At 38.8% G+C, this 12,442-nt stretch overlaps 2 protein-coding genes across 2 annotated transcripts in view; both read right to left on the bottom strand.

Annotated features, from left to right (window-relative positions):
- LOC105452245 (extracellular sulfatase SULF-1 homolog) overlaps positions 1-1,649 on the bottom strand; it is a 75,026-nt gene extending 73,377 nt beyond the window's left edge. Inside the window, exon 1 of the mRNA XM_011693196.1 lies at positions 1,376-1,649. The gene's annotated coding sequence lies outside the window, so the exon portion shown is untranslated. The remainder of the gene's footprint in view (positions 1-1,375) is intronic.
- Positions 1,650-6,788: 5,139 nt separating this feature from the next.
- On the bottom strand, positions 6,789-12,211 carry LOC105452244 (UDP-glucuronic acid decarboxylase 1). Its single transcript, XM_011693195.1, has 5 exons — positions 11,731-12,211; positions 8,879-9,481; positions 8,672-8,785; positions 8,257-8,577; positions 6,789-8,174 (listed from the first exon to the last, which is right to left on the bottom strand). Exons 1-5 carry the CDS (start codon positions 11,789-11,791, stop codon positions 7,906-7,908), a joined length of 1,368 nt encoding a protein of 455 aa, XP_011691497.1. The 5' UTR covers positions 11,792-12,211; the 3' UTR covers positions 6,789-7,905.
- Positions 12,212-12,442: the final 231 nt, after the last annotated feature.

Raw genomic sequence — 12,442 nt, 5'->3', positions numbered from 1 at the left:
AGTCGTAAGCCGTAAGAAATTAAACCAATCGCAGTCGAATAAAAGAAGAATACTTGACTATGATTGGTCAATTTCTTACGGCTTACGACTTACTACTCTCATTGTAGATGGACCTTTACACGGAAAGAACAATTTTGCTGAAAAACCAGATCTGAAAATAATTTTTGTTCAATAGTCAAAATTATTTTGTGCGAAAGTCAAGATGATTGCAAAAATATCAAAACGTTTTATAACAATACTTATCAGTTTTAACATTCCAACAAATTATTTTAATGATTCAATAAAAAATTATTTTCAGATCTGTTTTTAGCAAAAATTTTTAGGTCTTTCAACAAAATTGTTCTTTCTGTGTAAGTTTTAAGTTTCATTGTAGACGCCGCATTTTATGTTATATAAATATACATATACCGTCGCGACTACGTACACTCCGGTGTTAAATCGCAATATGATTATACATACAAGATTAATTTCAAAATGGACAGAGATTTCCGCGATTTGCATTATAACTTAAATTCGCACATGCAACTATAACGTACTTAAGTTTCCTTTCGGTGGAAAAAGTTTACGCCGTATTCGAAAGTTTCCGGGGAACATGACACGCGTTTCTTCGTACAACGCTTCTTGGCCGTAACGTCTATTTGTGTCCATTTACACGTGCCGGACCACCGTTTTTTTTGCAGAATTTGACCGGTTCGTCGATATTTACAATCAAATACTACGAACTCGCGGACGATTTAGATTCGCGAAAATTTAAATTCCATTGACAATTTTTTATTCTATCGATATCAAATTAATGGAGGAAGAGGAGCATCCGTTTTAATTGCGAAGTTTAGAAAAAGCCAACAAAGTCGCGCTGCATTAGTGAACACCCGTTAAAATAATACTACTAACCTCTCTCTTCGTATCACCTGGCGTGATCATTGCAACGCGTGATTATATTTGATTATTACTTGTTAGAAACAATTGATAATGCAAAATTAACGCGACGAAATAAAAAAATATCTAATATTACCTAATAAAATATCTTACCTAAAAAAAATATCTAATATAACCGGCGTACGAATAATTTAGATCGAAAATAACTTAACTTTTTCGCGAAAGGATCAGTTAAAAGTACTCCTACAAAATCGCGGATTTAAAGCATCGTGTCTAACTGACGTATACATACATTGACGTGTCTGAATCGGCACATTTTACTAGACATTAATTAAGTAAAATGTGTGTGTCCCCCTCATTAATGATAGATACACAAAAAAGCGTTTCGCGTGACAATTAATCACATGAATGGCGCGCACGTACGCGCGTCGACAATCGGCGGGGTTGCTTGTGAAGGGTCTGCGAAGAAAAAAGAAAGGAAACAAAAAAGAGGACTTACTTATACGCAGAGAAGATCCAGCCAGCGATCGCGGACTTTCATCGGCAACGCTGCTTCCCGAAGGTGAACACTCGACCTCTAACAACGACGGCGAGCGTCCTCTCGTCCCGACGTGGAACTCGGAGCCGGCGAGATTCGGACGCGCAAATCGGCGATCGCCGAAGAGAGTCAGGAACGGACGCACGGAATACGGGCACGTGGCGGGACGACGCGGTTACCACGGTAAAAATAGACGCGACTCCGCGACGCAACCTCCACGCGCGACGGTCGCGACCAGACTGAAGTTCGCCGCCGCCGCCGGTCCGTCGCCGCCGACGCCGCGCCGCCGCTGCACCGTCCAGCCTGGAAACAGCTGCTCCTCCCTCCCCTGACGGAAAACTGCACGACGTCGATCTCGGCTTCGCCGGGGTCCTACGACGTCGTGTAAAATGCATCTTTCCCCCGACGAGAACACCGACTCTCCTCTCCTCTCGAAACCGGTGTCTTGGCGGGTGGCCGATCAGTCGAGAAGCATCAGCTTGGCGTTGACTTATCGGCGCGGAAGAGAGATCGCGCGGGCCGCGCGACGACGCGCACTCGCGGACGACGCGCGGAGAAACTTGAAAATTTTGCGACATACAGAAAAATTTTTTCGTTTTTCAGAATTCGCGACGCGGACTCCGAAGACGCGCCACGCGGTATATTAAGGATGTACCCGCGGTTTCGGAATTCCGAATTGAGAACAACTTTCGAATGTTGATCCTGTTCTCTCTCGCGCGTACACTGCGCCTCTTGACATTCTCGTTCGAGAATAAACGGTCAGCGTGAAGATTCGTTTTTGCGATTCTCGGAATGCGATCGTTTGGTGTGCGATGGAAGAATGTCTGTTCATGACTTTACGTTGTACTTTTTCAGTTCAGAATCTTACAAGGGACCCTCACAAAGTGCACAATAGCTATAGCATAGAGAAAATTATCCAAGCATCTTGACTCCCTTTGGATCACTTTCCACCTAAAAACAAGACCGGAAATAAAATAAATATAAATAATAAAATAAATTTTATTTTTTTTCATTTTTCGATAAATTATCCAAGCATCTTGATTTCCTTTGAATCACTTTCGAACCAAAAACTAAACTGGAAATAAAATAAATATAAATAATAAAATAAATTTTTTTAAATAAGTTTTCCCTACGACAGGCATCGAAAAATTAAAAAAAATAAAATTTATTTTATAATTTTATTATTTATATTTATTTTATTTCCGGTCTAGTTTTTGAGTGGAAAGTGAACCAAAGGGAATCAAGATGCTTGAATAATTTATCAAAAAATTAAAAAAAAAAATTTATTTTATTATTTTTTATTTATTTTATTATTTTATTATTTATATTTATTTGATTTCCGGTCTAGTTGTTGGGTGGAAAGTGATCCAAAGGGAGGAGAATCAAGATGCTTGGATAATTTTCTCTATGCTGTAGCTATTGTGCACTTTGTGAGGGTTCCTTGTTAGCTTTCTCTTTCTCTGCAACGTCCACGTATTTATTTCATTTTTAATATACAAATTTTTTAAAATTTCAAGCAATAGCTAGGCCATGGCACACAGAAAAACTTAAGCAGTAAGCGAATCGATCACAATCGAGAATTTAAAGCCATAACGTAAGCAGTAAAGGAATCAACATGTTGGATTTGTTATTATAATAACAAATCCAATATGTTGATTTCTTTACTGCTTACGTCTTACGGCTTAAGTTTATCTATGTGCCATAGCCCATACGAATAAATCCTGGAAATTCCTAGAAAATTAATAACAAATCCAACATGTTGATTTCTTTACTGCTTACGTCTTACGGCTTAAGTTTTTCTATGTGCCATGGCTCATATGAATAAATCCTGGAAAGTCCTAGAAAATTAATTTTTCTTATTAGATATCGGATGCGTTCAGAGAACGAATTTCATTTAAGAAAACAAAATGAATGTTTCAATTATTTTTACGTCAAACATAAATATATACATAAATCAGCTATAGCCAAGATATAGCTTCAAACAGGTTGTGTTGTAACACACAGCATGTTACACGTACGGAATGACATAAAATTGTGGTATTTGAAATTAATTTTAAAAATAGAATACAAATTATATGCAAAAATAAAATAAGAATGATTAAGATGCAAAAAATCTTTATGACAATTTTTCATTGTAACATTTATACTCATGACGTTATGTACTATCTATCAACAATTTACGCGTTGAATTATTCAAACAATTTAATTCTCTTCAATCAGAATTTTCTTCACTCTATTCTTAGAACTGATTCTCGTTATTACAGCGATATACAAGCACATCAGAATTGATAATTCCCGTTTTATTATTCCGTACTGATTCTAGAAATTGTATACGCTTAGAATCTCTTAGAGTCATGCACGCGATGTCAAACGGTGTCATTCGTTTTAATACGGCTAAAGAAGAATCCGCGGTGACGCGGATGCATCGCGGCCGGATATTCTTAGATCGCGAAAACGCAATTAAGGCTCGTGAATTGGAGAGGGGAGGGCCGGAGGGAGGGAGGAAACGAATTGTATTCACCGGTATCGCGGGAATGGAAATATTCTCCGGAACGCGCGACAATAATCGTAAAACGCGCCGACGGCGCGGAACATCCCCGTAAATTTTCGCTTTACGCAAAATATAATAATGGTGACCGTATCAAAGTCACGAGCGTGGCCGTAAAGCTTTTAGCGAGAATTAGTATCGAAAACGGCACATACGCGGCTCGACGGTAAAATATCCCCGTATACATATATATATATATATATATATATATTCCAACACACGCCGGGTGTTTCGATCGCGGGGTCGACGGGCATGGGGAAGTTGCGGGGAGAGGAGGAGCTTTTTATTGCTCTCGGCTTTTATTAACTAACTGACTGACGCTTATACCTACGTGTCCGTCTTCCTATTACTTACGCCCGGCACGTCGATCGTAACCCACCTGCGCCATGACGCGCCACTTTCGTGCCCCGAGATATCGCTGGGTCATGGACGCGCTTTAACCCTTCACCCTCGCTTTAATCCCTTACATCTTTGAAGGAGACCTTTATCGCGCTCGCCCGCGCGTTTACGTGGAGGACTACGGCGAAACTTCGGCGTAGCCGAAGTCGCGCGATATCCGGCCGAAATTCGCGGCGAGAAACTCGCCTCCTTCCGAAGCTTCACCTGGCTCTTCCGGACCAGATATTTGGAGCTCGGCGATAAGCCGAAATTTCGAGGGCACGCCTCCGTGTATATACGAATATCGTCCCTTATGTCACGCTATAAAGGCATGCCTGAGGAATGCCAACGGTCGCTGTGGTTCCGTACAACCGGGATAATGTCGTGATGGCATTTTAACGTGCGCGTGGGGTCATTAAAAAATGCCCTTACATAAATTTGCGCGTGTATTGAGGTATATTTGAGACGCCTGCTTCTTATTTAAATATTCAAACTTTCGTGCCTCATAACTGTTGGTTATTTCATAATAATTCAATATTTAATTTTTTTATAATAAAAAAAAATATATATATGTATACGAAATAATATATTTTATAATATATTATTAATAGAACAAATTAATTGTATAATTAGTACTAATTAAAGCTATGATACGTGAGTATTTAGATACAGAACATTAGCACCAAATATATATATGTTCCAATACTGTAATAATTCATGCGTTAAGGCATATCCGTAAATTTTGTTCGTGCGTTTATAATTTTTGCACTTATATATTGTCACTATTGTCGGAATCTTAAATAAGCGTGTGCTTTTCTAATTCGCGTTTTGACAATGAGAAATCAAAGCTCAAGAAAGGATCGAAGAATAGAGATTCTGAAGAAGTATAATATCGACATCGCGTTTAGCGAAATCAATCACTTTAAATTAATATAAGATTAATGAATGTGGCGGCATATACTCGTGTGTGAATCCCGGCTCGCCGACGTTCGTCAGATATCCGGGAAGTCGTTCATCCGTCTTACGTAACGCATTGCGGACAAATTAACCTTTGCAGGTGAACGCGGGGGCATTTTTATCGGTGCGATATTTATTTTATCGAGCTGAAATCAATGAAGTGTCAAGAGCACACACATGCCACCGCGCGCTACCCCCGTCCGTACGTCAGTTTTACTTCCCTACGGCTGCGCCCCCGACTTCCCCCGAGGCGTGTAATTGAAGTTCCATATAGTTCATACGCGAATACTCGATGCCTGTGTGCGTGTATATATAACGATATTCCGGAACGCATGTCTCTGTCACGAGAAAGTTACGCAATGAAATTACGAATGAACTTTACTATTTACGCGTGAGCGCACATAGAGTGCCACGTGCCAGTCTCGTTAACATGCGTCTCTTTAATGATGCACGAGCAAAGAGACACCTGCAGAGCGATGCGATTATTATTTAAAATCCATCTCGCGCAATTTAATTTGCGTCCGCGATTGCGGATGCAAAAAGCGCATGAAGATCGCGACTGAGACAAATAAATCTGTGATGATTGATTTCATATCCTTGTTTTTTTCCCCTTTTTTAAGCACGTATAGCTGTGCGTGAGCCGTTCACGTGCTCCTTGCGCTCCGACTTGAACGTCGTACGAACGCCTTCGTAACGATTAGATCATCATCGTCATTATCATCACCCTCGCGCGCGGTGGCACTTTCATTTGCGCCAAGTCGCCGTATATCCCGGACGCGATCATTATCGTTAAGAATAACCCGGCCTCGCCTTCTCTCTTTCTTTCTCTTTTCTATTTATTCCTTTCACCTTCCGTTCGTCTTTTCCCGAAGAGATAAGACGGTCGACCACGCGCGCCCCGTCATGGCCCACGCGACATTCATTAGACCAATCGGCCCTTCAAATAGTCGTTCTAAACGACACGGACAATTTTGTCATCTGGAATTCCATCCGTTCTGGAAAGTAAGTTCGCCTTGCAAATATGATCGTGCATATATAACGAGATTACATTCTAGTCGATCAAGAACAATTGGAAAGATTCGCCTTATAGAGAATATAGAGAAGTAGAACAGTGATTCGATTAAACTTTATTTTGCAAAATTATTTTACAATTTCGAAAAATGGATATTAATTTAGATTAAGTTAAAATTTAAATGGAATTAATTTTAATTGGATTTCATGCTTTAGGTCGTTAATTTCTATTGTCCTTTTTATTTTACGATAATCATGAGATAATATGTGAGATAATACCCATTTTGTTTTGAGAAGAAAAAAATAAAAATAAAAATAGGAGAATGTAGCTAAGAGAAATAAGCAATATTTATGCTTTACTAAATAAAGATAATACCAAATAAATATGCTTTTAATTATATACATATATTTATATATTTTATATATAATTATATTTTTGTAATTATATAATATATATACATATATATATATATACTCATATTCAGCGTATATATCATTATATTTCTTAAATTTACACTTTGATACAAAGACATTTTCATACGTATTTAGCTAGTTATTTACATTATATATATATATACTTCTATATCAATTTTATTTTCACATCCGTAGGAAAAGAATTTGTCGCGATAAATTAATATTATATAATTTTCGACAACGACAATATAAGAATTAATTACATCATACAAGTTACGTTATAAAGAGTACATTATCGTAAAAGTGATTCCTGCTACACTTATATATAAAATATAAAATTACTTTCTCGCTTATACGTTGTTATTACAGTCTCACAGTTTATAATCACGCTATATCTATATGTTATGTATCGTATAATATAAATTACAAATTATAAATTATTTTGTCGGTATTAGATACCATCCGTTTTAATCGTATTACGTACAAGAATTCACGAATTTTCATTACTATTGAATAACATAAACATTTTTTAAGCTTTTATTGCAAGTACATCGGTAATATCACTATTATGATTATAATAAATGAATCAAAAGCAAAAAACATTTCCTAGCTATATATCATTTATATTATAAATTATATTATTTTATCTAACAATAAGCGAAATTACCTCATTTTCAAATTAATATGCGATCGAGTACGTAAAAAAAGGAAAACAATACTTATGTCACCAGCACCATTTTTCAATTCTTCTTCTATAAAAATTATAAATATATGAAATACACTGAAATATGAGATAGAAGAAAATTTCCTATTTAACATCTATGCACTCTGATATAAAATATATTGTCGATGTATTATTGATTATATATTTGGAATTAAGAAATTAATAAAAGAAATAGAGAGCTATGGAGAGGGAATCATGGAAAAAGAAATAAAAGTATATTTTAAATTATTACGCCTACAAAGGACATAGCATGTGCACCTGACTGGAAGAAGTTTGACAGACTAATTACTTAAATGATCGCATATTGTAAGTGTATTTATGTGTTGATTGCTATATATAAATTATACAAAATTCAAATTGGACGGGGGATTTTTTGGCACATACTGGTCCATAGTTTAATGGCACTTTCACGCCACTTCCGAAAGTGGATACATTAATCGTATCATTAAACTTGATTCTCTAAAGTTGTTCTACAATGTCGTGATCGTTTTTGTAAGAAGACTGTTTAAAGCTGCTTTTTTGAGAATGCTTTGTCCTTTGCAATTCTTTTGCAAAATACACTATGGTTTTTTTCAGTCCCTCAGCCAAAGGAACCTTGGGCTCCCAATTTAAATATTTTTTCGCTCTGCTAATGTCCGGTCGTCTTCTCTGCGGGTCATCCTCGACCGCTGCGAGTTCAATAATTTCACTGGTAGCACCCACCAAGTCTTTTATTATACGCGCAAATTCTGAGGCAAATTAGAATATTAAACTTCAATAAATATCACAAATATATATTGTCAAATGATTAAGATAACAAGCAGTTCTTACTTTCGATCGTATGCTCGACAGGATTTCCAATATTCACAGGCAAGGTGTAGTTAGATGCCATTAGTGCTACTAATCCGTCCACTAGATCGGAAACGTATTGAAATGATCGCGTCTGTTTCCCACTGCCGTAAATGGTGATCGAATCATTTTGTAGAGCCTGGAGGATAAAATTCGACACGACACGACCGTCGTTCATGTGCATTCTCGGGCCGAAAGTATTGAAAATCCGTGCAACTCGGACCGAGACGCCTTCCTGTCTCATGTAAGCATAGCTCAACGTCTCGGCAACCCGTTTTCCCTCGTCATAGCATGCCCGCGGACCTGCATTTCCAACAGTATTGTCAATTGTATCGAAGTGTCGACTACAATTTGAAGGTAAAGAAAAAAAATCTGATTACATCGCACAGAATCTTACCGATAGGATTTACGTGACCCCAGTAGGTTTCAGCCTGCGGATGCTCATTCGGATCCCCGTAAACTTCCGACGTGCTCGCAATTAATACTCGTGCGCCGACTCGTTTTGCGAGTCCTGAAATAATACCGTCAATATAGATTACATAATCGAATATCCTCGAATAGTTTTCCTCCGTTTTCAAATTTAACCTCCACGCAGCTGACTCACCAAGCATATTTATGGTGCCCAAGGTATTTGTCTTGATCGTTTTCACGGGGTTCAGCATGTAGTGCGGCGGACTGGCCGGGCTAGCGAGATGATAGATTTCGTCGACCTCTAGATACAACGGCCTCACGATGTCGTGATGCACCAGTTCGAAGTTCTCGTGACCGACCCAGTGCTCCACATTTCGCTTTCTGCCGGTGAAGAAATTGTCGACGACTATTACCTCGTGTCCGGCGAGCATCAGCCGATCCACCAGGTGGGAGCCGACGAAACCCGCGCCGCCCGTCACCAGAATTCGTTTCCGATTCTTGTAATTTAGGAACTTCACCGTCGGGAAGTCCTTCGCCACTCCGTTCTTGATCGCCGCCTCCAGATGCTGGAGCTTACCCTCGAGCTCGCGGATCCGAACCTTCGCCTCCTCGATGTCCCTGATGTCCCCGTCGGACGGCTCGTCCCCGACATTGCGAATCTTTTGCGTCGCGTCCTCGGCGAGCTCGTTCTTGTCGTCTAAATTAACTTTATTCACGCCGAGAACGGCGCGGTGTCGACCGCGGTTAAAAGATCGTTCCTCTTCCGTAGTCACCAGAGTCTTGTAAAAGCCTAGGACTGTTACGAGGGTAACAGTGAGAAATATTACGATATTACGAATCTGGGATTAGACCTATTCTTTATACCTAATTAAATTAAAGTCTTCAACGGCAATAAAATTAATTACATTTGTAATCGTAATAATAGGTAAAATAATTTTACACTAATAAATAAAATTCTAATTCTGTGCAAGAGGGGAGTCCTTTTTTTAAATAAAATCGGATATATTTTATAGACTGGCTCGGAAGAAATGCGGAAGACACGCATTTGCGTTAAATGCATTAAATAATATTCGCGCGTTATCCATTATCGCGTATACGCATATTGCTTCATAATTAAATAAATTTTTATTTAAAGTAGCATAATATTTCAGCAAAATTTTTAGCCTGATAGGACAATAAAATAATTACATTTGTAATCGTAATAATAGGTAAAATAATTTTACACTAATAAATAAAATAATTCTAATTTTGTGCAAAAAGGGCGTTCTTTTTTTTAAATAAATAAAATCGGATATATTTTATAGACTGGCTCGGAAGAAATACGGGAGACACGCACTCGCGTTAAATGCATTAAATAACATTCGCGCGTTATCCATTATCGCATATACGCATATTACTTCATAATTAAATAAATTTTTATTTAAAGTGACATAATATTTTAGCAAAATTTTCAGCCTGATAGAACAATAAAATAATTACGTTTGTAATCGTAATAATAGGTAAAATAATTTTACACTAATAAATAAAATAATTATAATTTTGTGCAAGAGAGGAGTCCTTTTTTAAAATAAATAAAATCGGATATATTTTATAGACTGGCTCGGAAGAAATACGGGAGACACGCACCTGCGTTAAATGCATTAAATAGTACTCGAGCGTTATCCATTATCGCATTACGCATATTACTTCATAATTAAGTGAATTTTGATTTAAAGTGGCATAATATTTCAGCAAAATTTTCAGCCCGATAGAACGATAAACTTTTTGCTTTTCGTAACATTTAACTTTTTCATTTAATGCATCGTTACTAATAACAATCTTTTTTCAATTTACAAAATGGAACACGGGCAACAGCAGCAGCTAATGCCCAAAAGAAATGTGCCCGCTCTACAATTGTTTTACTCTCCAACGCTCGTTGAGCAGTGATGCTCCGTGCGAACGCGCGGCTAAATGTTATATAATTACATAAATTATACGCTGCTTATATTCGCGCGCCTCAAAAGCTTTCCGATCGTCTATGTTGAATTTATATGTTAATCCAATTCTCATTGTTTTATGAAAAACAAGATCGGAAGACTAACTTTTTTATTCGCGCTCAGTTGTTTTTGTTTACATTTATATACCGAAATAATCCAAGGCAGCACTTGAGTGAATTGAAGCGAAAAAAGAACACGAAGACCTTCGTTTTTTTCGTAACGACTTTGATTGAAACCAGATGTTCGATTACCGATAAAAACACGTAGATTATATCTCTTGATAATGTGACGATCGCGACGGATAGTCGCCGGTGGTTAATTATGGCAACGATTCGTATCGCGATAAGAGGCGCCTTTTATCGATGTTACGCGCTTCAATTTACGTAAAAAGAAAAAAAATTAATTTGAGAATATTCGTCCCTCATTTTATTTAACGGAAACTCATTCTTGCGACGACTTGTTGCAACCTTCAGAAAATTTTCGTTCGTACGTTTCATTTTTCAGAGTTAAGGTCGGCTTTTATCGAGTTTTACGTAGCTAGGTGTTATAAATACACGAGAGATAACACGTCGGGCGACACTTTCAAACACTTCTGCTGTTCTTGCAACGTAACGTAGCTAATTTCTTCTTCACGCGGTGGTAAAGTGTAAAGATAAAATCGTACAACTGTCGTTACGTAAAACGTAACATACGAACTTAAATTTAAAAGACAAACAATTACGCTGAACGACATTAACAATCAAATTATGGGGCGAAAGGGAGAAAAGGGATTTAAATTGGAGGGATTTGAAGAATCGCTTGGGACGTCGAATTCGCGAAACCGAGCGGAAATTATGACGCGCGAGTGAGTTCGCAGTCGCTGAACTTATCGCACGTCCGACCGTGGCGTGCAATTAGCCGTGAATAAATCACGTTTGCCCCGCGGCGCAAAGGAGTCAAAATAGACTGACAGGATCCGCGATGCGAATTTCGGATCTGCTCGGATCCTGACTTTGGTACGTGCTTGAACGGTGCGAAAGCCCCTCGTTCCGGGGGCACCCCACTTATAACCTAACGCGGAGGGACTCACCCAGCAGCACGCAAACCGCAAAGATCGCAATCTGCTTCATCTTCCGTTGCGTGACAACCATGCTTTAAATTTGCACATGACTCGCTCGGATGTCGCGCTTACGTCACTCCCGTCGCGGCCCGACGACTGACGGCAACGACGAGCGTCGCGTTCTCCCGCGCCGTGACACGGGAAACGCGCGTCCGCGGAGTCGAGCCAGTTTGGCTACCGATTCAAAATACACGCACGGCGGGCCAGGGAACATAACCTCCTCGGCCGCGGTAACACGGGCAAACCGACCGAACGTGCGTTCGATCGCGCTTCCGTGAGATGCTTCCAAGATGAACCTGCACCACGCGACGTGCCTTTGTGATTATTGACGCGCGGCGCCAGAGAGAGACTTGAGATTCGCCATCCCTGTCCTTCTCGTCGGGACCAGTCGGGACGACCGACGACGCAGAAGGCAGAACAACAACTCTCCTACACACTTGGCGGCACCAACGTCCAATCCATTTTGCGACATTGTCGATAAAATCGCAGTGTTGATTGTATTATAATATAATTATAAAATTATAAAAATAATTATATATTTATCAAAATTGAAGGTAGGGCCTCTAGACTGAATAATTACTATAATTATAATTATATATCTATATGTTATATATTTTTTACAACCTCACAATTTGTGGATATAGCACGGACACGCACCGCTTTCGACATGACGATATTATCG

Source organism: Wasmannia auropunctata, unplaced genomic scaffold, assembly GCF_000956235.1.
Source record: "Wasmannia auropunctata unplaced genomic scaffold, wasmannia.A_1.0 LD336035.1, whole genome shotgun sequence".
NCBI classification, from domain to species: Eukaryota; Metazoa; Arthropoda; class Insecta; order Hymenoptera; family Formicidae; genus Wasmannia; species Wasmannia auropunctata.
The sequence above is the reverse complement of the archived record's forward strand: the minus strand, read 5'-3'. Positions and strand labels throughout refer to the sequence as shown.